Source organism: Nilaparvata lugens, chromosome 2, assembly GCF_014356525.2.
Source record: "Nilaparvata lugens isolate BPH chromosome 2, ASM1435652v1, whole genome shotgun sequence".
NCBI lineage: Eukaryota > Metazoa > Arthropoda > Insecta > Hemiptera > Delphacidae > Nilaparvata > Nilaparvata lugens.
Genome location: NC_052505.1, coordinates 72,425,807 through 72,452,866, shown reverse-complemented (window position 1 = coordinate 72,452,866; position 27,060 = coordinate 72,425,807). Strand labels below are relative to the sequence as shown.

Here is a 27,060-nt window from a genome sequence, read left to right as displayed (position 1 = left end):
TGACGGGTATATTAATTATACTCAGGGGAGGTGGACTTCCGTCAGAAATTTCCCATCAATAAATACCTCACGATTATTCTTATTAGCAATTGAATACTTTGATGCTAATATTGATGTAGGAATTCTACATAAAAATTGGAATCAGCTCAGAAAGTAGTAATTTTTGTAAATACAATGAGTCCCAATTATTCTCATTAGTGTTAATGAAGCAGTATTCCTAAATCTAATTTGTATCCAAATGCAATTGAAAATTGTGCGTTTCATCAGCCTCGAATTTAAGAAATGCAAATAGAGGGCTCGTCAGATGTAGTGGAAGTTTGGTAAGTGATGCTGCTCCTGTCACGTTTGACGGAAACTGCCGACTGTTGGTCATCGTGATTGATTAGCGAGCCGTCACCATCAGCACTGCTCTGACTCATCCGCTTGCCAACCATCGCGTCGCGCACCGCTTTGTTCGACCTACACTTGGTCGCGCCTTCTTTGGCACGCGGCTCGCGACTGTGGTCGATTCGCTGGAAGTGGCATTCGGGAAAATCGTAGAGAACGTCCCACCGGTCGGCGTAGAGGATTCCCGCCTGGAAAAGCCACCTGGCCAAGCAGCTGACAACCACATGAGCGAGCATTGCACTCAGCATGGCCAGGGTTCGGAATGGGAACCTCTGGATTTGTTTCTCCTCATCAAACCAGGGATAGTGTATTATTGCTGGTATGCCAACTCCTTGCTCTCCACCTGAAACAATCAATGATTAATTTAAATGCGATGGCATATAACTTACGAAAGCAGTATCAGCCAATTGTGGTTTCCTTATTTGATAGAATAAATTTAAGTTTATTGAATGACTAATTGTTACTCTAATTACAATTATTGAAGTGACTAATTTTTATTTCACTGATTTGGAGCTGATATAGTAAATTTTTGTCAAAATAGAAAATGATTTGATTTGATTGTTATCAATTTGAGAGTTTGATTTCAAAATAACTACTACTAAACCAAATTCCTACATGAAACTATGCCAATCAACTAGAGAAAACATACATAATTTACTAAAATTAAAATACAGGATTAATCTAAGCTTATTCTCAAATATTATTTTTCACTGATAATATTAATAGCCTATACTCATGTAGGCCTAACTTAAAATTAAAATGTATTTTGTTTTTATAAATTATGTAAGTTATCAAAATATTATAAAAACACTTCATTCACATGGGCGAAGTATAATAATATACAAGTATTTAATAATCATATTTTAGAAATAAAGGGTGCTTTAAGATTTTTTATATTGTTATCAAAATATTGTATAATAGATTCACCACTTTACATTTCATAACTTTATTAAACAAGTATAAGTGTTGTATTGAAAGATGTTTTTTAATTTTAGTTTGTATTTATCCTTCAAGGCCGGAAGTTGCGGTATTTGGAGCTATTCTTTTGCTTTAAATTCATTTATTCAGTTTCCCAATACCTTTGGGCTTTATTGTTTCTGAAGGGTAATATAGTAATTTTGTAAATTTTTCATGTTATGTAAACTTATGGGATGATAAAGAAGTTTCAAAATCAAATTTAAATTTAATTTTTCAAACGAACCATTTTTAGAATTAAAATAAATATACCGTTCTTCATATCTCAGTGCAATTCAATTTATAAAGTCAGTAGAAATGATAGGACAGCATATAATATCAAAATTTTTCCCCCACCGCATTCTATAAATGAATAGTAAAGCTACAGTAAAAGCTGTAATTCCCGGTATATCGCTGAACTTACATTAATTATTGATTCTTATTGTAAATGATGAATTATATCTCAAGAATATTGCATTCAGGATAATATATTATACCTTTTTATTTCAATGATAAATTCTCATAATTATTATAAATTCTGGTAGTTCATAATATTTAATCACAAAAATGATTTGGCAACTTTGCAGACTAAGATATAAATAAATAAATAGAGCCATCGGCTTTGTCTAATGATAGGATAGCAATGATATCAAGGATTGCAAACCAGATTGTCCAAGGATAGCAATTATCAAACAAATTATATGCTATATTATAGTAAACCTTAATAATAATAATAATAATAATATAATAATAATAATAATAATAAAATAATAATATAATAATAATAATAATAATAATAATAATAATAATAATAATAATAATAATAACAACCCATTGAGTAGAATGCTCCGTGACTCAGGCTATGGGTATGTGCTTAAAAGAAATCCTCAGGTGAAGGTATCACATTCCTTATATATGGATGATCTGAAGGTTTATGCTGCCAACCAAGACCAGTTGAAAAATATGCTCCAGCTTGTTAAGAACTTCAGTGATTCAATATGTATGGAATTCGGTTCGGAAAAGTGTAAAGTGCTGCATGTGAAACGAGGCCAAATATCAGGAGAGGGTGATGGAGCTATACAGTTGACTGAGGAAGTGCTTATTCAGAGTTTAGGCAGGCCAGATGAATACAAGTATTTGGGTCTTGCTCAGCTCTTATGCAGAGCTGATACTGTCATAAGAAGAGAAATTCAAAGGAAGACTGTGCAAAGACTTGAGAAGGTATGCAGAACAGGGCTTAGCTCTAGGAATAAAATATCTGCTATAAATACCTGGGCAGTCCTGTGGCCATGTATACATTTGGCATAGTCAAGTGGACAGATACAGCTTTGCAAGAGTTTGACAGAAAGGTAAGAACAACTTTGACAAAGAATAGACTTCATCACCCCCGTAGCTCAATCCAGAGGCTCTACCTGCCTAGAGGTGTTGGTGGAAGAGGCCTCTTGGTCTGGAGACTATGTGTCGTCAACAGGAAGACAGACTGCGGAAATACTTCCAGAATGCAAACAGTGGTCTGCTAAAGGCCGTTTGTCTGGTAGACAGGGAGTACAGCCCATTGCAGCTGGCACATGGAGTCCAACAGCTAACAGCCAGCACAGTAGAAGAGAGGCTGGAAGCGTGGAAGCAGAAAGAGCGCATGGAAGATTTGCTGCAGCACTTCATTCTGATTGTGTTGACAGAAAAGAATCAATTGAGTGGTTGCAGACTAGTGGAATATTCGGTGAGACTGAAGGTTTCATGTTTGCCATTCAGGACCAGGTAATCAGCACTAGAGCTTACAAAAGATATGTGATGGGACTCACAGTGGATAGTAGCTGTCGGCTCTGCAGGAAAGCCATAGAATCGATACAACATATTTGTGGTGGCTGCTCTGTACTAGCTAATACAGAGTATTTGCAGCGGCACAACAATGTGGCCAAAGTGGTTCATCAGGCAATGGCGAAAAGATATGAGTTGATAGCGAGTGAGGTGCCCTATTACAAGTGTAAGCCAGAAATGGTCTTGAATGGTGAAAAGGGAAGACTTCTTTGGGATTGCTGTATGACAACTGACAGAGCAGTGGAGGCTAACAGCCAGACATCGTCTTGTTGACAGAAAGAATAAGAGGCTTACATAATTGATGTGGCAGTGCCCCTTGATGAGAATCTTGTGAGTACCATTGCCGAAAAGAAAAGAAAATACCAGCCCCTGTCAGTTGAACTGAAAGATATGTATAAATTAAGGAAGGTGGTGATAATCCCTATAGTATGTCTGCCAATGGACTGGTCACAAAAGAATGGAGACAAGCAATGGAACAACTGCAGTTGGAGAACTGGCATATGAGAACTATGCAGAAAGCAGCAGTCCTTGGTACAACTAATATTGTACGTAAGTTTCTAAGCCTCTGATCTGGAAAAGAGTGAATGAGTCTCTGCTTTGAATTGCAACTATTTTAGTCTTGAGATCAGAATTGATCTCCGGCTACTTAGTTATTAAGACAAAAGATATTTTTCAATAATAATAATAATAATAATAATAATAAATAATAATAATAATAATATAATAATAATAAATAATAATAATAATAATAATATAATAATAATAATAATAATTTACCGTTCCATAATATAAAATTATAATATATTGATTGTCCAATATCGATAGCAAACTTATATGTTAATTAGGTATTGAATTTATAACGTGAATCTCATTATAGTGAGAATTACAGTACTATTGAATAAAACGTTTTGTTTTTCTTACCCAGAATCCTGAGGGCAAGACCAACGATGTAAGCGGCAAGACAGCCATAGGTGGTGACACCACCCGGCCAGTGGACGACCAACAGCAGTTGAGGAAAGAGCACCACATAAACTAAATCTGAGCAAAGATACCTGCAAATATGCAATTCAATTAAATGTATTATTCTTCTAATTCAATTTATTTGCCATTCTATAAAAATAATACAAATACTATTTTTTCTTCTTCAGTGCATCCGTAAACCATGAATATAAAACAATATAAACAAAAATAATACTAGGAATAAGATAAAATTTGAATACAAAATTTCTAATTATTTTAATCGCATTGCTAGCATAGACAATATTATTCTGTTCTCTAACAATGAGTTGAGATTTTGGATAAATATATCCAGTACACCATACAGTACTACATACATGCAGTTTTCTTCAAAAAATAAATAATTATTTTCTCACACTTATTATTTGTAACATCAAAGCTTAATACCAAGCTTTCTCATTTATATTCAACACTCTAGACAAATGAATTCATAAAATAAAAGTAAATTAATTGAGAGCAAGAGCAAGGTATTGAGACTTTGAATGGTTTTGAAATATTGGAACTTGTACGTATTCTACCTAACACTATTCAGGTGGAATTTCTTGAATTGGTACTGAATAGAATGAAATGTGATTGACAACATTCAGAATTTAATAATACATGTTAGTATTTATCCACAAAATATGTAACCAAAAAGTCCAGCAGCGCGTAGACCTATAACTATTTAGTACCTACTTTTACTATTTTATTCTGAAAAAATCGCCACATTATGATAGAGTAAGATTGAAAATATGATGAAATATAGCATATTATTACACCCAATTTTTCAAGTTCCGGGCTTCAAGCTCCAATCAAAATCTCCATAGCTTTGAAAGTATATTTGAGTTTTCAACTGAAAAATAATGATATAGTTATTCTTAATTTAATTCTCAGAGGACATAAAAAAGTGTAATGTGTGTAATAATAGGTCATAAGCGATAGGTCATAGGACAGGGCGATGGGCTCTCTCCAATACTCTTTAACTGTGCTCTGGAATTCATCATTAGGAAATGGAGAGAAATTAATCCTGAAACCATACAAATTGGCTATCATAAAGACAACATCAAACTTAACTGCTTGGGTTTTGCAGATGATTTGGTTTTCCTTGCAAATGGAGTAGCAGAAGCACGGCAACAAATAACATCTTTGGAAGAAATAGCAGGAAAAGTCGGACTGAAGATTTCTTACGAAAAAACGAAACTCATGATAACTGATCCTTTGTGTATAAATAAAATTAATATTAACGGAAGTCTTATTGATATGTGGACAGTTTTAGATATCTAGGAGAGACGATCACATATAATCTTAGTGAGAAGGCCTCATGGAAGGCCAGAATTTCAAAGCTTTCCAAGGGACAGCATGTAACTAGGGACACTTATAAGAGAAAAAGTCTTTCCATTCATACAAAACTGAAACACTACAAGGCAGTTCTAAGATCACAAGCAATGTATTGCAGTGAAACACTTTTCAATATTGATGGAAATGGAATTAAAGAAACTATAAGAAGAGTTGAAAGATGATTCTTAGAACCTGCATAAACAAAAAACATGTAGTTGACAACCAGTTCAGACTCCTTCCAAGAGAACAGATTTATAGAGAAATCGAACCAATAACTGACGCAATGCGCAAAAAGAGAATTTCTTTCTTTGGACATATTCTCAGAACCCCAGCGAATCGATTGTTGAGAAGACTTATTGAAAAATTCATGAGTGCGAAAACAGACAGAGCCACAATTCCTTGGCTTGTGGAAATTAAAAAAGACATATCGGAACTAAATTTAACTATTGACGATGTCAAAAATCGCACAAAAATCTATAGGGAAACCATCACTGACAGAAAGATGATCTTATCTATAAAAACAATTAGGAGAAGGCAACAGGTTTGTTCAGATGAATTGAGAAAAGAAAGGTCTGACAGAATGAAAAGGTACTGGGAAGAAAGGAGGAGAATTGAAGCGAATAAACGAAGAAAGAGGACTAACCAGAGACTACAGTGATCCTATGTGGTCATAAAATTGAAAAAAAAAAAAAAAAATAGGTCATAAGCTCTTCAATTTCAATACTGCGATATGATATGCGCATTCACCATAATTTTTACTTTTTTCATAGTAAATACTATTTTACACAAGTAATCATTTTACATTTCTTATTTTAGTAGCCATAATTATAATTTTAATGGTCTAGTAATTATTGTTCTAGTAATGATCAATAATGATAATATTAATACTGTGCTCATCTAAAATCAATTAAAGTAGGCACTGATTATGGAATAATTACTCATATGTCATAATTCTGTTTCATCAATGAAATTCAAATCAATTAATATGCCATTTTAGGGTTTCAAGCTCCAACTTTGGCAATTTTGCAATTTTGAGCAGTCTATTTTGATTTTTTTAGCCTAGCCTATAACCTTCTTATATAGGGGAAAATATTATAGATACGTAGGTTAAGTCTTTAGCTAATAGTATGATAGTATTATTATGATAATATTATGAACAATAGTGTGAGTTAAATAATTATGGATCATAGTTTTGTGAGAAACTTGGAAGTAGGTACTCTCAAGTTTGTTTCATGTTTTTACGAAAGTTTTATTATCAATCTTTTCTAACTTCAAAAATTCAAAATTATCTGATTCATAGTTACAGATTGATGATTTGGCGTGGAAATTGAAATGGACGTAGCCTACATAATATTTGGACAATATTGAAACTAAATTAGGAAATTGAAGAAAGTTTGGGCAATGACCTGTTTTTTACTTTCCTTGCCCTACTACCATAGGTAAGGAAAGTATTGCTTTCCAAAAAAAATTAAGGTACCCCAATTTCAAGTTTTCTATACGTTTCAAGGTCCCCTGAGTCCAAAAACATGATTTTTGGTATTGGTTTGTGTATGTGTGTGTGTGTGTATATATGTGTGTGTGTGTGTATGTGTGTATGTCTGTGAACACGATAACTCCATTCCTAATTAACCGATTGACTTGAAATTTCAAACCTAAGGTCCTTATACCATGAGGACCCGACAGTAAGAAATTCAATAAAATTCAATTCAAGATGGCGGAAAAAATGGCGGATAATTACTAAAAAACCACGTTTTTCTCGAAAATGGCTCTAACGATTTTCTTAAAATTTATACCATGAATAGCTATTCAAAAGCCCTATCAACTGGCATAAGTCTCATTCCAGGGAAAATTTTTAGGAGCTCCGTAATATCCTTGAGAAAAATGGCGGATAATGACTAAAAAACCATGTTTTCACGGTTTTCTCGAAAACGGCTTCAACGATTTTCTTCAAATTTATACCATGGATAGCCAACCACAAGCCCTATCAACTGGCATGAGTCTCATTTCTGAGAAAATTCCAGGAGCTCCGTAATATTCTTGAGAAAAATTGCGGATAATGACTAAAAAGCCACGTTTTTCACGGTTTTCTCGAAAACGGCTAGAACGATTTTCTTCAAATTTATACCATGGATAGCCATTCATAAGCCCTATTAACTGACATGAGTCTCATTTCTGGGAAAATTCCAGGAGCTCCGTAATATTCTTGAGAAAAATGGCATATAATGACTAAAAAGCCATGTTGTTCACGGTTTTCTCGAAAACGGCTCCAACGATTTTCTTCAATTTATACCATGGATAGCCATTCATAAGCCCTATAACTGACATGAGTCTCATTTCTGGGAAAATTCCAGGAGCTCCGTAATATTCTTGAGAAAAATGGCATATAATGACTAAAAAGCCATGTTGTTCACGGTTTTCTCGAAAACGGCTCCAACGATTTTCTTCAAATTTATACCATGGATAGCCATTCATAAGCCCTATTAACTGACATGAGTCTCATTTCTGGGAAAATTCCAGGAGCTCCGTAATATTCTTGAGAAAAATGGCATATAATGACTAAAAAGCCACGCATGTTTTTCACGGTTTTCTCGAAAACGGCTCCAACGATTTTCTTCAAATTTATACCATGGATAGCCATTCATAAGCCCTATTAACTGACATGAGTCTCATTTCTGGGAAAATTCCAGGAGCTCCGTAATATTCTTGAGAAAAATGACAGCTAATAAAAAAACTTGTTTTTCACGATTTTCTCAAAAACGGCTCTAACGACTTTTTCAAATCCATACCCTGTATAGTTATTTATTAGCTCTATCAACTGACATGAGTCTTTTTTCTGGGGTACTAATGGGGGGTCCACCCAATCCTTGAGAAATGGACTTTGTAACCTCCTTCTCGTGCATGAGGTAGGTAGGTACACGGTTTTTACTTTTTCTTCTTCCATATACCGTGGGTAGGTAGAACAGTTTATAAAAAGAACACAGTCATAGTCAAGATATTTCATCTGCAGAACAGCTGTTTTGACGAATTTCAAAAAAATCATCGAATTTCACAATTTACATAAAGGAAAAAGTACTCTGAAAACAATTGTATATACACATAAGCAGTAGTCTGATCGTGGTTGCAAATATGTTGCCGTCAATCGTCATTATGTTATTCCCCTAAATTATTCTCGTTTGATAATGAGGCTTATAGTTCAATGAGCAAGGAAAGTTGTGTGAGTGTACCACACCAGATTTTTTCTTTTCCGATCATTGTATTGTTTGTTCTATCTAATAAAATGTACCATATTACTCTCCACTCATGCATCACTTGCTATGCAAAAATTCAAAAGTTCTCTTATGAAAATTGGGTACCTAACAAATTGTTATTGAGTTCATAAGCTGTCAGTGCTCAGTGAAATTGAATAGTATGAATAATACTTACGAAAGATAGTAAATACTGTCAACATTGAGTGCAATGACAGCTGCCATCAAGGCTATCACAACTATTGCAATCCTAAGAACACACAGCACCTCTTCCTCTGATGCCTGCAAATAGAATATGGCTAGGATAAAATTTCACAAAAATTGCTTGAAATGATGATGAAGAAAAATTATTATAAATATTCAAGATATAATTTATAACATCAGGTCTTACATGATTAAAAATGACAAGAATGTTGTACAATAATTTATTAGAGATGTAGTTTAATGCAATTATTCAAAATAGATAGACTACTAATGTAAAATTCCCATATGAGAAGGTACTATCGAAGAGGGGTTCAACTTCAAATTCCAGTGTATATAACTATTACCATACATGTTGTTCAAGTTTTTCTATTTTTAAACCACGGTAGTTACAGCTACAACAGAAAGTGTAATTCAATTGGAAAATAAGTGAGTTATATAGCATAAATGATGTACCTTTGGTCTGAAGGTGAGCTTGTAAATATTTCTTGAGAACATGGCACTTGATGCAAGAATGCTAGAGTCAGCAGAAGACATCACTGCAGCTGACACTGCTCCGAGCCCGAAGAATGACACCCACTAACAAAAAAAAAACAACAATAATAAAGTATAAAAATCAAATAATATCATTGAGCTAATCGAAAGTAGGTAGGCTACTGCAAAATTAATTATCAGTAGGAAGAGTAATAAAATTTGAGCTAATATTCTTTATGGAAATATTTGAAATATCGAAAGATACTTTACAAGAGAAACACTGAAATCTACACTGAATCAAGGAGTCCTTTCAAATTCAAATTTCTTTTATTATGTTTCTGATACCATTATATTAGCTGAGATAAATTTCAGAATAGGCATGACTTGATGACTTGCTTCATTAATTCAATATCGGGGCACCGAGTTTCGCTCGTTATCTTATTATATTAAGCAAGCATTTCTGTATTTTTATATATTTATATCTGATTATTCATGTTCAACGGATCTCAAAACGGCTCTAACGATTTCCACGAAATTTGGAACATAGTATGTTTATGATATAAGGTCTCATCCTTGGGAAAACTCGCTGAATGACATTAAAAGTATAACTCATCCATGGCTGAAACAGCTGTGGATGGTAAAAAAGTGAGTAAGCGAGTGATTCTGTGAAAAATCAAAATATCGTATCCCCGAAATTCAAAAGATTACATATAGCCAGCTGTGAAATATAAACACGATCATTTTAGAGAATTGTGTTCTGTTTATCAATAAATAAAAATAACGAACGAAGGCTCGGTGCCCCGATGTTTTTTATTTATTGATAAACAGAACAAAATTCTCTAAAATGATCGCGTTTATATTTTACAGCTGGCTATACGATACGTCACCTTATGAATTTCGGGGATGCGATATTTTGATTTTTCACAGAATCACTCTCGCTCACTTTTTACCATCCACAGACGACGAAAGTCTCAGCTGTTTCGGCCAAGGATGAATTATCCTTTTAAAGTCGTTCAGCGAGTTTTCCCAAGGATGAGACCTAGTGCAATCGAATTTTTATATCATAAACCTACTATGTTCCAAATTTCGTGAAAATCGTTGGAGCCGTTTTCGAGATCCGTTAAACATAAATAATCAGATAGCCAGATATAAAAATATAAACAGATATACAGAAATTGCTTGCTTAATATATGATAGGATAGAGATGTTATTAGTATATTATTTATATACAGTTATTGTACCATATCATGCTTGTTTATTGAATTCTAAAAGAAAATGTTGAAAAATATTTGCTTTATTTATAGGCATAGTTACAGTCTTACAGTTAATTAATTTATTGAAGCTATGGATGTTTAATAATCAATTTTAAACTATTCTCTCTTCCTTTTCATTATCCAGTTACTCTTTCTCGCTCTATATAGTCTCGAAATCTTCAAAACTTCACTGATACTATGAACATTCACTCAAAAAATTACTAAAAATCTTTCATTAAAAAAGAGTCAAAATGTGAAATTTTTGTTTGATCCAAATATATTTGTGAAAATAAGTAGTTGAAAAGACAACTTTATTGATTCCTCTCAGAAATCATCAACACAACACACTATTCTTTTATGTGAATCTATTATATATCCAAATAATAATATCAATGAAACAAGTCGGTTTCAATGAACCTCTTAGTACAAAAATGTGAATTTAAGTTATCCTTAAAAAACTATTAATTGAAGAAAAATATCTCATACTAGCCTATCATTTCACAACAGTGAGGTTTCATATATATCACATTGGGACACCGGGCTAGGATACCAACAGTGTACTCATGTGTGTAATAAAAAACTGAAAAAAATAAAACATTACAATAATATTCTGGAAAACTCACCGTAGGGGTCATGTATTTGAACACAAGAGGCATTATTATACTAGCATCATCGACTGTGATATTTCTATTAAAATCAGGCACATTGGTCCAATCTGGAAAAAAATGTAAATAGATACAATTGAATATATAAAATATAATTACACTCACTTGTGTAATTTAATTTCCTTTGAGTTCACTATGAACTAGATCAGAGTAGGCTATTCTGTATAATCATTGTCTTTCAGTAATAAATGAATGAAATGTATCAATAATTTTTCAAGAGAGAATAAAAATGAATGTTACAGTACATTAATTTTGAAACTAAATATATTTTTATTTGGAAAAACTAGTACCGTACCGTACCGTGTTCTTTCTGTTCTTTCCTAAGACACTTGATTTGGAAACTTTTGACACTATAATATAGTAAGTACAGTTTTTCTGTTCTTTTCTGAGACACTATTTATGGATAATTATGTCATTTTTAATTGGCTAAAACTATCTCATAGGGATAAAACAGAAAGACGGGAACTATATAGTGTTCATTCAAAAAAACCAATAAGTATTCTTGTGAAGATAAATCATTTCCATACCGTAATTGTGTATTATAAAATGTTGATTGGTATTTTTCCCAAAATCAATAAATTTTATTTCTTGCTTGTGAATAAAAATGTAATTGAGAGTAAATTTCAAGTCCAGCTTAGGCCTACTCTCAAAACCCTCTGCTCATTTCAAAAATAATGAAAATATAATCAATTTGTTAATTTTCTCATTTCTCAGAGACTATATCATTGTAGAGTGGAATAATATCGAAACAAAAGTAAAGAAAATTCTAGAGTGGAATCACTTATGAAGAATGGTACTTCTCTAAAACGTGATTGATTAGTAGAAAAGTGATTTGAGTTGTTAGTAAAGACTGCACTGACCTACACTTTTGGCGATAAGGCCGACGGCTGCAGCCGGCACAGCCATTGCGATGCAGCCGAACATTGCTGCGATTCCCATTGTTTGAGCAATGTATGTACTTTTAATCGAAAGAACTCTTTGAAAATATCCCTGCAAATCATTCATGCTATTAGCAAAGAGAAAACAGAGAAATATACTATAAAAAATGCAAAGATATTAGTTTTATTACAATCAGAATTTGATTTGTGTATTACTTTAGTTTGAAATTTGATATTGAATTGAGTATTACCATAGCCACCTCTAATCCACCAGTATTAGAGGTGGCTATGGTATTACTCGTAAATGTATTATAAAACCTAAGTTAAAAATTACTCATTTTATTTATAGATCGTACTTATTTTCTTCATTATTTAATTATTTTTGTAATTATTCTGTTCAATTTCTGTTGGAAAAATTAAAATGGATTTTTTCAAATACCATACTGTAACTTCCTTATTATCTTATATGAGAATTTGAAGAAGAGGATAAGCACAAACAGTAAGTGAATTACTATAGTAAGGTCCATGTTATAATGGCAGTATTTGATTAACATTAGTGTTGCTATTCTTGTCTATCATCTGACAAAGCAAATAGCTCTATCCTTTTCTAGCTCTTTTCTAGGATCTTTCTCTAACAATGTAGAAATAAAATTATTGATTAACAAAATATTTAATCTCAATTATGATAATTTATCAATTGATCGTCGAAATAATGTTCTCTTGACAAATAAAATATAATTGATTATTTAAAAAAATGAATGAACAGTTAATATTACATAAGAAATATTGATATAAGCTTTATTCTATAGAAGGCAGAGAATCGGCAACACTGTTCTCCTATATTTCTCCACTGCCATTATAACGTGGACCTCACTATAAACCGTATAACATTGGGAGAGTAAAAACCTGTAAAATAGTATAAAATGAACAATTTTAAGCCTGTATAATTATTAAAAACTGAATTTTTCAAGTATAAACTTTTCTGAAAGTAAAGTGGCAAGAAAGCCATGAACACTCACCTGCCATGGAATTCCTCCAAAAATAAGAAGCAAAAGACCATCAATCCAAATACCAAAATCCTTGTGTTGAACGTGTCCCAGCCAATGCTCCACTTCAGAAGAGCCCTTTGTGAACGGTTCTTGGTAATAGGCAAATGGTGTACATAAAATCTGAAAATACAATAGATAAAATAATCGCAAAAAATAACAGGCATCAGGTTATTATTACTGAATTATAATATAACCCAATAAAAACATTTTTTGATATACTTAAAAGTTTAATAGTGAAATATATAGTAAAGCTCTCAGCAATAGAGTACCGGCACCGTTTTTGTATTAAAAAAACCCATAATGTAAAGTGTTTTTTGGAGAAATATAGTGATGTTCACAACATCAGTGTCTTATTATTTATATTATGGAGGAATACCACAACATTTCCATTATAATAGGCAAAATGTGTACATAAAATCTGAAATTGCAATAAATTGAATAATTGTAAAAAAACAGGCATCAGGTAATTATTACTGAATCATAATATAGCCCAATCAAAACATTTGTTTGATATATTTTAAAGTTCAATATTAAAATATATAGTAATAAAGTTCTCAGCAATACCGGTACAGTAGCGATTTCGTATTAAAAAAAAAAATACTGTAATTTAGAGTATTTTTAAACTTTTATATTGACAACATGAGTGTCTAATTATTTCTATTATGGAGAAATACCACAAGATATCCTCCCATTTCAATCGAGTTATTATCAAATTTGTCAAGTTATCCAATAAGGGTTGAATGATAAGAAAGCCCCAGCAGTAGGTATATGGTTATTTTTTCCGTTAGTAACTTTGTCTTATTTTTTCAGTAACTTGTCTTATTTTCTCAATAAATTGTTTTATTTTTTCAGTAAGTGGTCTAGTGGTCTTTTTTGCAATTGCTAGGGAAGTAGGATATAATTATGCTACATTTTATATGAAGTAGATAGAATTAAACACTGCTTCACGATCAACAGCTAATGCGATATAACAGATAAAATCTTACATTGTATAAATGATTCAAGGGATTAAGGCTTGTTCATATGTTTCAATCAACTCAGGAATAAAATCCCAATTCCAAATAGCTCATTTTACAATGAGTAATTGGCTGATAAACAATTTCATAATTGCAATTGCAACATTTCATGTTGCAATAGATTGCTTATTGCACATACTAACAGTAGGCCCACTTGATTTATTAGCAAGGATTAAGTTAAAAGCATAATATTTTTGAAAAACGCAATTAATTTGTGCAATAAACATACCAGTCCAATTATGATGCAAAATATTTGCAGAACATCAGTATAGGTGACACTGTAGAGGCCACCAACCACTGTATATGCTGCAGCGAATATTGTGCTTATGATGATTGATACTGTTGAGTTGATATCAAGTATGACCCTGAGTGAAGACCCTGCAACACAAAATTATGACTTTTTTAATTCAATATCTAATTTTTAAATTCTAACGAATTGAATATCGCTAAGAATGTAAAAATAGCTTACGCTGAATATACGGTAATGTATTATATTTTTTAATTATAAAATTATGTAAAATTAGAATATATACGGTACAGTAAGTTATTTCATCTTTTGAAATGAAGTAGGCTATTATTCTATTCAAACATAGTAGCTTTAGATTTTTCTAAATTTTTAACTATGCTTTGCCATAGACTAACTGAACAGGTTAGATATGTGGTTTTGTTTGTATAGTGCTTGTTTGTGATTCATGGTACGGTACCATTATACGAATATTCCTTAAACACATAAATATTTCTATTGAGCTATTGCGGAAGGATACATCATTCAAGTTTTCTGATGAGATGATACTGTTCCATTCTAAATAATATACTGAGAAATTTAATATGAGATGTATACTGAAAGTTTTTAAAGTTGGTTTTTATTTCATTCTTGGAAACGGAAATAATCAGAGCTAAAAAGTCATGGACGCCTACAGCTTTCCTTGGGAATGAATTGATAATGTTACTAAAACAGGGGGACAAAATAAAAAATATAAGATCAAGAATATATTTAGGCCTACGTCTAATTCAATGGAATTTCGAGTCATGGGCTCCATCTGTGGCAATCTACTCAACACTCAAGTAAAATATACAATGTTAAAAGCACAATATAAATAAAAATGGAAATCTGAGTACCCTGTTTTAAATTAGTGACAAAATAATTTAAAAAAGGGTACCGGTACTCAGATTTCTATTTTTATTTATATTCAAAAGTTGCTATTAAGGAAAAAAGACAATTAAAAGCGCAATCTTGAACAGACAATATTAAAAAGAGAATATTATTGAAGAATTACTACAGTACATTATTAAGAAATATGAACAATTTCAGATTTTAATGATTTTTTTAGAATGAAAACATAAACATTTCAAAGTACAGGATAACTTGAAAGGAATGCAAATTTACAATATTATATAGGTATTTGAAAACTTAGGGGTTCCAAAATATTCAGAAGACATCATTGTATTATTAATGTATTTGTAATTTTGATTGTCTTTATTATGGAAAAGTATTTTAATATGAAGCTAAAGCCTCATATTTTCAGGTTGAATGGAGTAAAATTATGAGAGAAATAATACAAGTTACCTATTGTTAAAAACTCACAAAAATGTAGGCTTCCATATTTCTTTCAAAACAAGTTGTCATGATTTGAAAAATTGTTAATTTTTATATGTTAGAATTGGCCTACCAGTACTGTTCATACATAGCATTAGTATCATGAAAACATAAAGTATATTATTTAAGAGAATATAGTATTTTTAGGATTATGTATTTTGAAATTAGAAAATACTAACAAAACTACTCTATATCACTGTCTATTCTACAATAAGTGAGAATAATATGAATGTAGGTCTATGCTACAATATTTGAGAAGAAAATCATTGAATACCTAGAGAGGCTAGAATGGAAGCAATCCAGAAGACATCACCGAAGAGGGCTGGGAAGAATAGGAGGCCTCCGACACGTTGTCCATACTTCTGCTGGAAAGGGTCCAGCATAGTCACATAATTCGCTTCCCTCATTGGCTTCACAAATAGGAAAGATCCTAAAATATGAAATATCCAGATTCAGTCATCATCCAAATTCATCTATTCAACAAAAAGTATAGTAATCATTTCTTTTTATAACAATATAATCTTATAAAGTACCTACCGGTAATATTCAATCCATTTTATGAAAAGTTTCCTCATTTTTGCGGAAGATTGGTATTTATTTGTGTCATTTATTTATCATAAAGTTTTCCATTTATAGTAGAGAACATACATAAATCAGTAGAATACAAATCCATACCATGATTGATATATCCATGAAAAATTTATTAGCAATAATAAGCAAGCAAGTTGTTGATATCAAAAGCTGGTACTAATTTGAATATTCATTTAATTGACATAATTTGAACTGGTTCAATTGTTTAGGAGTCAATTTGAGGAACCATGGATTTTTTTATTGACTAGTGCATGAATCCTGAATTCTCAGTATGATTAAATATTATTCTGAAAATATTCCTCATAATTCATATTTCAGGTACCACCTCTTTCTATCATCAACCATATAATTTTCAAAGCTTATCTCCAGTTGCATATCTGTGAAGTTTGGGTTTTCATAGAAAACTTTTTGTGAGTCCATTGACAAAATGAAATTGGTTGGCAAAACAAATTGGTTGACAAAAACTTATAAAATCTATGACTTGAGTAAAGTTTAGAGCTGGAAAAATGAGCTCATCATATTGATTTTCATCTAAAAATTATTCTGAACTAAGAACGGAATGTACATATGAATGTATAAAAATTAAAATAATACAAAGTATTCAGTTTTACACATTAATACAGTATTCAGGTATTTTATTGATTTTATTCTACGGTTGACAATAATTTACACTACTTATGAACTCTCACAAGACCATAATATAATATCACAAGTTGAATGAATAGTAGGTACTGAAGAAATATTTATCAACCCACCAAATATTAAACTCAAACTATATCCGATTGGTACTTGACACCAAAGTAATCCATCCCTGAAGAATGCTTCAGCTGTACCATTTATGTAGCCTCCTCCAACCCATGTGGCTGAAAATGAAGAATACATTTTCAAATTAAATAAGTCGAAATTTATTTTATTGAAATTATTTGCTATTAAGCTTGAAGGGTTGCTCCAAATTAAGCATGCAGAAACAGATAAATTTGTACACCGTCTCCCAAGAAAAGGTTTACACGTCATGCACCGTACTTTTTTAAATTTTACACAGTTTACAAAGTAAGTTCTAAAAATATTCTGGGGAAATTCAAGCTTCCTAACCTTTGTGAAAACAAAATAGCAGCATATTAAGAAACGATAGCTACTTTAAAAACATTAAAAAGGTGTTTTTGGTTTTATGAACCAATTAAAGGTGTAAACCTCTTCGTGGGACACGGTTTATATTTCTTTATCGATTTATCCTATCCTATTAGCTGTAGCTGTTGTTATTATACTATACCGTACTTAAAAAATAGAATTTAAAGTTGAGATAACGATCATCAATTGAAATCAATAAATTGATTATTGATAATTTCTAGTATAATGGATAAGGTTGATGAAAATTGGACAATTGAAGATTTTTTTAATTGATTGATAACAACGTGAGAAGTTGAGTTAACGATCATCAATTGAAATCAATAAATTAATTATTGATCATTTCTAGTATAAGGTTGATGAAAATTGGTCAATTGATGCGTTTTTTAAATTGTTAGCAAATAAGGAAGTTGGCATCTTTGCGTCGCATCTGATACAGAATTGAAGAACAGGCTGTCAAATTCACCCCTCGAAGCTTGAACCAAGAGGAGAGTTTTTCTATGCCTTCAGATTTCTATGGCATGTTCTATTGATGTTTTTCTAATTCTTTTTTCAAAAATTTCTATGGATGCTTTTCTAATTCTGTTTTCAAAAATTGATCCAAGAGCCATAGAAATCTAAAGGCATAGGTATCAAAATCATAGAAAAACTCTCCTCTTGGTTCAAGCTTCAAGGGGTGAATTTGACAGCCTGCTTTTCAATCCCGTTGTTCATTCAATTTCCTACCATTGAAAGGGAGGAAATGATGAGCAGTTGATTCCTGTCTCTTTGGCACTCTTCTCTCACTTATTTTTGAGAGCTTTTTTTCACTTTCACTTCCGTTTGTGGGAATCTAGAGGAAAGAGGAATGCTCGCAACCGACTCTTCAGGAGCTTTTCTAGATGGCTGAAGTCACCTCTACAGTCAACAGGGAATTGAACGTGCTGCTCCTGTTCCAGCTCCTGCCGACCGAATCAATTACGGGGATTAATCGAATTGCGATGGAAACTCAATTTCCCATATCCGGTGAACTTCAAAACATCCCCTCTCCTCTCAGTCTTCCTCATCTCATTGGCACAAACATCAATGCACAAAAACAGTGTCGGTTATCAAATTAATTGAACGTCCTTGTTCAAATTGTGTGCCCAGAATTGTTAATTGTTGTGCATTGTTATTGGTTTGCCGTTCACCGGTTTCATACCTCATGGGAAAATAGACCGCGTACTAATAAACTGCGTAAAATAGAGTGAGTACTATAATATCTCCTGGGAAATATAAAATAATGTATTGAAACAGTTTCTTCTAATGTCTGATCAATCTATAATTTTTGAAGAAACTTGAATCTTCAGAGTTATCATTTCATATGTTTGAATGAGTTATAAAAAATATGTTATAAAAATTGGAAGATGTGAATTAGTAACAAGAATAGCAAGAAAACATTCATAATTCTACAATATATGTTTGATAAGGTAGATAGTCTTTTTCTATTGATTGCTACGCAGAAATGATCAAAATTTTCATTATAAGGAGATTGAAGAGGAAGAAGACCACAGATGTCGTGTGATGTGAATGGTGCGATAGGAGAAGCCAGAATGTCTAAAAGTGTGTGATTAGTGTTTACAACGTTAAAATAGCATTGCTCAATTCGAATTGCAAAACATAACTGACTTTAAAAATCTTTTTCTGTGAAAAATTCCCCATTAAATCGAGTTATAACTGAACTTTTCGTTAGCCAAGTGCTAGATTGCAGTAAAATTCATTGTAAAAACTTCAGGCTACTAATGATAGTTTTTTAATGTAGAAAAACTCGCGTCTTTATAATATTCTTTCAACCGAAATAAAAAGTGATTTTCAATGTTATCATCAAATAATTGTCTTTGTTTCAGGTCCTTGAATTACATCTTTTATGCATAGTCTCTTCATTTTTCTATGAGCATAAAAAAGTTCATGAATCCATGAAGTTTTATGCTGAAATACGACTGACCTCTGTTGTAACATGAACGGTTTTTTGGCCGTTACGGTTATTTGGCCATCGCAGCGGAAGTTTGCATAATCTTGGAAAGAAGGTCGGTTAATCTGCGGTCGGTTAACAGGGTGTCTACTGTACCTTTGGTTGAGAACTAATCTGATACTTGATCCCAAAACTAATTACTATACGATAGGCCTAGACTTAGGCTACCAACCGATAAGTGTGAGCACTCCGACGCTGAAGCCGAGACTGCGTCCGGCCAGCAAGACCTCCTCCTCGCCGTTGTTCTTCTGCTTGGTGCCCGCCCAGATGCCCACGGCCAGCACCAGCACATAGAACACCACAATGCCCACCAACCCGCTCAGAAACACCGCCATCCCCACACCTCGTCATTCACATTCTGAAAAATATGCCATTGTTCATGATTTCACCAAGAAAGGTAGTCAACATTTTGAAATGGAGGTGGACAGGAGAATCATGGGTCGCAAAGAAGAACGATTTCTTTACTTTGTGCATGATCCTTTGTCGGGGAGACATCACTTCATCAAGATTTCAGTTGATCAAAACCTTTATGGGTGGGAAGCTTCAGTACGTTCAATTGACAGTACGTCAGTTGCACGGGTAGGAAACATCAGTTGTAGGCCTACGTCCATTTTGTGATATGTGCTAATGAGCCATCAACAATTCTTGTTCTGTCACTTGATACAGTTGAAGCAGATGACACAACAAATATCACCCAGTGGCCCTGAAAAGAGTCGTTTTGCACTAACTTATCAAACTCTCGCTCATCTTCTTCTCTCACAACTCCAACCCAAAATTATACATGTCCAACTTACTGTTCACCGATCATCCTACAATCTTGACGAGTAAGAGGGTCGTGACGGTGAGCGACCGTTTGCCAGCGTTGAGTTCCTGTTGCTTAAAGAAAGTCCAGTGTATACAGTACCATATATTTAGAACTTATCAATCAATTCTGAATAGTACCAGCATATTGCATCATAGAGAAAAGATAGCATAAGGAGATATGCCATAGTATATTGTGCGTTTATGTTCCAAATTTCACTGTCAACTCAAACCGATAGTCTCACCCGAAGCCCTAGCAGTCATTTTTCATGATCCTATGTGATGCTGGTAGTTTCTTATACTGTGCTGCTCTTACAGACTCTCACCTGCTTAAAACATAAATAAATATAGTTCTATTGCCATCACATTCATAGAACAAAAAACAACGTCAATACACAGTATTATATACAGTAGTTGACAGTAATCGGCTTGAGTTAACAGAAAATTGGCTTGTAATTTGGAACATAAACGACCTATATACCATGGGATATCTTTTTTCTCTATAATTCCATTTAAAAGCAAGAACCTAATCCCAAACCTTTCCATAATATATTCTTCAACCTTCAACTAACTTCCTCTCAATCCATTGCCCATTATTGCTAATCCTTAATAACTAGTGTGCAACGGTTTAGTTGACTGTGCATCAGCCAGCAACGAAAACTTGACGTACTGAAAGACTCAACTTTCCATTTCTATTTCAATTTCCCTTCTCAGTATCTCAAGGAATGATAAAAATAGATACTCCACGAACTGAAAACATGACGAACTGATTGTACTCTCCTCTGTCACCTAGTTATGAATCATGAATTTATTTTAGGTGAAGAGAAGATAAATTATTTTGTAAACCCTCATATGCATTTTATGATATATTTGAATATTAGAATTGGGAACGATACGACATGATTCAAGTTTTCCAATTGAATAATATTATTTAACTGAATGATATTAACTGAGAGATCAAATACGAGAGAGTTATACTGGAAGATTCAAAAGTGGTTTTTATTTCTCGAATTCTTGGTCAGGACGGAAATACTCAGAATTGAATCATGAATGTGTACATGACTATTTATAGAGAGACAACCCCTTGGAATAATAGATGTAAATATATTCTATCTTATGATATAATTATCAATAGTGAATTGATGATGCTATTACAATAGAGAGACAAAAATGAAAAATATATCATAAGATATAATATATTTACATATATTATTCCAAGGGGTTGTCTCTTGGGATGAGTCATCTGTGACAATCTATACTCAGCACTCGCATACAATAGAGTTGAATGCAAAAAGCAATGTGAGCTTTACTGATCTAGTGATGAATTTCAAAGTGTGGAATACATGTGAATTCAGAATGTTATTTGAATTGTTCATGTGAGGGGTCTGGGTTATCTGGACAATTTTTGAAAAGTTGATTTGAGTCACTAAGCATTTATTGTTGGGTCTTCTCAGGGTATATTGATTAGTATTGTCATTGTTTGATATTTCATAAGTAAGTAGGACTATTAAATGATTTGGTATTCTTATCATTCTGGTAAGATGAGAAATTCATCTTGATATTCTCGGTTTACGTGACCCTCTTCTATCTTAACAATGTTGAGATTACAATTCATTTTCCCAGGAAGTAGCTGTGAATTTCTAAACTGCTATTTAGCCGTTGTTTTGAGTTTTGAGGGTAGGACTACTGTATAATAATGCATGATCGACTGTTATTTTCAACTCATTTTGAATAATTGCATTTGAAATAGTTGATCTTGGTAAAATCAGTACGATCAATCATTCAGATTGATTCGTCAATATTCTTCAAGAAACTGTAGGCATAGAGAAAAAATAGCGTTAGTAGATCCCATGGTATAGGGAGTTTATGTCGTAACTTTTACTGTTATCTCAAGCCGATAGTTCACGTAGCTCTTTCCCTTGAAGTTGTATGACACTGGTAGTCTCTCATACTGTGCCGTTCATACACTCTCACCGCAACAAAACAGTAAAAATCGACAATATTCGGCTTGAGATAACAGTAAAAGTTACGACATGAACTCCCTATACCATGGGATATCTACTTACGCTATTGTTTCTCTATGCTGTAGGCTACTTTTAAGATATGAATAGTGTGATACGGGACTTCAAGATACGATGATTTCCAACTTCATATCCACTTTTCTACATAAAGTTTATTGGAGTGAACTCGCAACTCGGCAATAAATTCTTCAAGGAATGTTCAGTTGAACATTCTTCAAGAGATAAATGAAACGGATGGCGCACAGCGCCTTGGTGACTATGGACACCACAAAAACCCGGAAAAATTGGGGTAGAGGCTGTAATTATCTCGCTAGACTGCAGTAGTTCAGCCTCCAAGTAATCAATCTTGTTTCTTTTCTACCTCGCAAATGAGAACCCTGATCTCCACGGTCTTTTTTATTTTCTTGAACTTCTTCTTCAATAACGCTCATCATTTCATTCACTGAGCATTGTTTTCCTCATGAGTGATTCACTATCGTTGAATCTAGAGATGAGTTCTTCCAATTTTCTCTGTCATGAACTCCGGAATTAAAAGATGGTTCCTGAATGTGAACTGATGGTTTCTGAATGGGAACTCCAGTTCGAATAAAAGAGTATTTTGTATGATAAACGTACAAGGTTAGTCATAAATGAATTAACGTTACATGCGTTTATCATTCAAATCAGAATACTCAAACATCATTTTTCCTAGAGTTATTATTCATGAAATTCTATGATAGCTGAATTGGATCATGAAATGCTACGTCAAATCACTAACTTTAATTTCAATTCTAAAAATACACAACTCGTTTAACTTCTTTATTAGTTACTACTCTCTTTCATTGAGAGAAATTAATGTACGTAATAACGAAGTGGGCCCATGTGAGAATTGAGTTGTGACGATGAGTATTTAATTATTGTAATGAAACAGGTTGAATGTATTCTTGATGTCAGACTGGATTATCAAATAATGTCATGATGCGTTTGTGATCATTATCTATAAAATTCCGGAAGTACGTTTATAAGAAGTTATTGGAAAACGTTCCATACCACAACAAATGAGGGACTCCCCTCAGTATGAATGTAGATTTCGGTTCCGGTGTATTTGATATTCTTATTTATTTTATTCCAAATTTCATTCATGTTACCTCTCAGATTTATCTAATTTCTCTCTCATTTTTTTAAGTAAACCTATTTAATCTTTACTAAATTATTACGGTATTGATTTCGAACAAGGAAAGGGTAAAAAATGTACTTCTTCTTAACATTTTCTTCATTTCGTAATAAATGTTTTGTATGCTCAAATCAGTTCCGTACAAAATAAGGCCTTATGCAAATCTCTTATTTGATCCAAATCAATCCAAGTCAATAATAATACTTCCATAACTAGGCTACCATAAAAAAGTCCGATTGGATTCAATTGGTTTTATAGGATATCTCAAATTTATAACAATATTATTATCAGTAGTTCTTCAATAAAGATACATTTCCGTAATTCAACACTTCGATATAAATTCATTTTAGTTATGTATCAAGCGGATGTTAAAAGCAATACTTCATAAGCAGATGTTTCCAAAGTTTTACAGCCGGAAAACTCTTAGCACCGGTTGCACAAAAGCTTTTTAAATTTCACTTGTGATTTGATGCCATGAGAACCAATCAGAGAAGACTTCTTCACGGAAAATTCATCTCTGATTGGTTCTCTTGGCATTTAAACATGATTAAAATTTAACAGGCTCTTGTGAAACCGGGCCTTATTTTCTTAACTTTGAGAAAGATAATGATACGGTTTTGTCTAGGATACATTGTAATAATCTTGATTCAGGATATGAATTTGAAGAGACTGCCGAGTGAGATGCGGAATGGTGTGTTGACAAGCACCTACCTGGCTGGTTGGGTGAGGGATGCTGATCCGGAGATCGGCGGAGACATGGTGGCAGGCATGCAGATGTGACACATTGCACTTGGCACAGGGGTGAGCGCCCGCCACCCGGTCGATGAGATCGCACAGCTTAGCCAACCCAACAGCGCCGAGCTACGGTCATGCCCACACCATGGATTCGGCCAACGCGGTTGCATCACTGCTTTCCATTCATCATTTGTATGAATGAGGAGTGGACTGTGTACAACACACAAGTCCACTTTACGGGCAGAACAAGTGTTATTGTACTACAGGTACGCTATCCTATTTTGGAGCAATACACACTCAAGCATGTACTGCAGAAGTAGTATACTATATCTATTGATCCAGAACCAGAACAAAGCCTATCATGAATAGGCTTTTGTATCATTAAGTTACAATACTATCAGTCTGAGCTAAACACTAGATTGATAAAAAATCACCTATAATAAATAACCTATTTGAAGTTGAAACCTTAGACATTTTTCTCAACATTCATTCCGAGTGGGGTGACGGGTAATGTTTATGTTCTTTATCATTAGTCTACCTGTGTTATGTACCCTCTCTTTTTGAAATAAATGCTGCCGGTATGTTTCACTTGAAAGTTAACTTGTAGAAAAAAAATTATAATATTTCTAATTAGGAAGAATGGAGCTATACAGGAAGCAAACACAAGCATGCTTATTCATAAATAATATTTCTAAAGCTCTAAATAAAATTATTCATAAATATTAGCCCAAACTACAGCGTTCGAGTCTCATGACTGCAGTGAGAATAATAATTTTCCTGAATCGTTTCTCCTATAATAACTATGGAGTGAATAAATTCCTCTTCTCCCATATTGAATGAAAATACTTTGGGGAATGTTTTGTTGAGAGAAAAAATAAATATATTCAAGGAAAGGGAATAAACCAGAGAGGTTCATGGATAGCTTCAAGAAAAATTGTTTTTATTCACTTCACCGAATAGTAATCCACCATACTGAATTTATCAGAAACTGTCAAAGATTTTTCATTATTTGAACTTCAAAAGTACTTATAGCTTTTCTTCGTAGAAAACTTATTGTGATTTTACTTAAAATAATTACTCTCTGAAACTTCCTATTTTCAAGTTCTTTTGAAAGCGGATAATTGACAAAAACGTCGGATAGAGAGAATATTTGAATGAATCGCTGTATTTAATTGATGCACAATCATGCTGAAATAATTAACTACACGGGTTTACGATGAGGCAGCAATTGAGATTCATCCTGCTTCAGTTTGCTTCATCGATATGAAACTCTACAGTACACCCATTTCTGAATAATATCTAGGGAAATGGGATCTTCCACTCCCCCTCTTTGAGCTTATAGACTTTTTCTCCTAACTATTGAAACTCTACAACTACAATATCAACATCCACTTGACAATCGGTGATTGCTGCTACATTATACAAAAGCTATACAGTGTGTATCAAGCAATGTATATTTTTTTTCCTTTTTGTGTAGTTGAGAAGTTGATATTGTGGTAATTATTCATATTGAATGAAAAAGACTAAGAAATTGTCAAAAAATTAAATCAGTGGTTTTTTGACAATTTCTTAGTCTTTTTCATTCAATGTATAATTTTGTTGATGAGAAAGAGTGGTGCTGTGGTGTCGGATCCTCACACATTGAAGTGTGGTCACATAGATTCGGCAATTAACATGGCCTCGAGTTAATTGACTTTAATTTATTTCAAATTGACAATTGGATACTGTTAATTAATCTGCGTGAACGCACATGTGTAGTACTGCCTTTATCATCCATAATATGAAAGATCCTGAAACTGTACTGCGTTCTATGCATTCGTAAATTAGTATCTTTACAGTTTGTGTATTTCTTCCTTGATTCAAAATATAGGCTACTTGGACCAAGCAAACACTTAATTCACATGATGTGTGATAAACGTCAACTAGGAGGAGGATATAATATACATGAGAAATTGGATAGGTGTAATCAGTAATTATTTCAATTCGTTTATTACATTCACTACTTAAATGGAGGGTATTAACCGATTAACCGTAAAGTAACTCAATATTTGAAGCTTTATCAAATAAGCGGTGATTCTTGTGTATACTTGTGAAACTTTGAGAGCTATTTAAAGAATAAAATAAAACAATACTATTAATCAATTAAGAGACATTCAATTATTTAAAGAAAGCATAAAGTCTAAAGAGACATACGTATATCTCCATGTTCTATTATATTATAAAAAATTACCATGCAATCTTGATTAGTTTTTTATTTTAAAAGTAATGTAATATATATAATCAATTGTGAGATCTTGTAAAATCAAGAGCTTCAAGAAGCAATTTTTCAGCGTGTATCCATAACCAAAATGTACTGAATCTATCTACTGCTATGTTATCATAATAAGTGTGGCCAAAGAATTCTTTAAAATAAAGAAAAGGTGATAAGAATTCCTTACTGAGAATCCACAAGTGATTGGGGGATGACTCCAATCGAGAAGAAAGGCCGAACGAGTCGAAACAGGAACAGAAAACAATCGACGTGCTCACAATCAACCAAAGCCGATCAAATACTACATTATGCAAATAATGATAAATGATTGAGTGAGTTCTCTTCAACTTCAATTAATTGTTCTCGACAAGCGAGTCATGAATATCTGCGAGCACTGACTATATAGATGACACTGATTTAGTGTCCAACCACCAATTAATCTGAAAGAAGAATCAGTGCCCTGTATTTTCCATTTTCAAATCAAATCAAAAAATTATTTATTGGTTCTTCAACAACAATAAA

At 33.0% G+C, this 27,060-nt stretch overlaps 1 protein-coding gene across 2 annotated transcripts; it reads right to left on the bottom strand.

Annotated features, from left to right (window-relative positions):
- Nucleotides 1–168: 168 nt before the first annotated feature.
- On the bottom strand, nucleotides 169–26,873 carry LOC111062874 (high-affinity choline transporter 1). 2 transcript variants are annotated; one of them, XM_022350575.2, is made up of 12 exons: nucleotides 26,726–26,873; nucleotides 19,750–19,935; nucleotides 17,218–17,325; nucleotides 16,146–16,301; nucleotides 14,504–14,652; nucleotides 13,229–13,378; nucleotides 12,192–12,321; nucleotides 11,290–11,381; nucleotides 9,396–9,518; nucleotides 8,917–9,020; nucleotides 4,081–4,211; nucleotides 169–730 (listed from the first exon to the last, which is right to left on the bottom strand). In XM_022350575.2, the coding sequence occupies exons 2-12, from the start codon at nucleotides 19,910–19,912 to the stop codon at nucleotides 276–278; spliced, it is 1,761 nt and encodes a 586-aa protein (XP_022206267.2). In that variant the 5' UTR covers nucleotides 19,913–19,935; nucleotides 26,726–26,873; the 3' UTR covers nucleotides 169–275. The 2 variants fall into 2 exon arrangements, with proteins under 2 accessions (XP_022206267.2, XP_022206261.2); XM_022350569.2 differs by lacking the exon at nucleotides 26,726–26,873 and adding an exon at nucleotides 24,264–24,421.
- Nucleotides 26,874–27,060: the final 187 nt, after the last annotated feature.

What these genes read in the sequence shown, in the direction of transcription:
- LOC111062874 (XM_022350575.2), bottom strand. Translation starts at nt 19,912, where the DNA reads ATGGCGGTGTTTCTGAGCGGGTTGGTGGGCATTGTGGTGTTCTATGTG. An exon ending in TAGTTTGAGTTTAATATTTG is followed by an intron (nt 16,302 to 17,217) that starts GTGGGTTGATAA and finishes TTCATATTTTAG; the next exon opens with GATCTTTCCTATTTGTGAAG. An exon ending in CCTTATCGCCAAAAGTGTAG is followed by an intron (nt 11,382 to 12,191) that starts GTCAGTGCAGTC and finishes ATTTTTTTCCAG; the next exon opens with ATTGGACCAATGTGCCTGAT.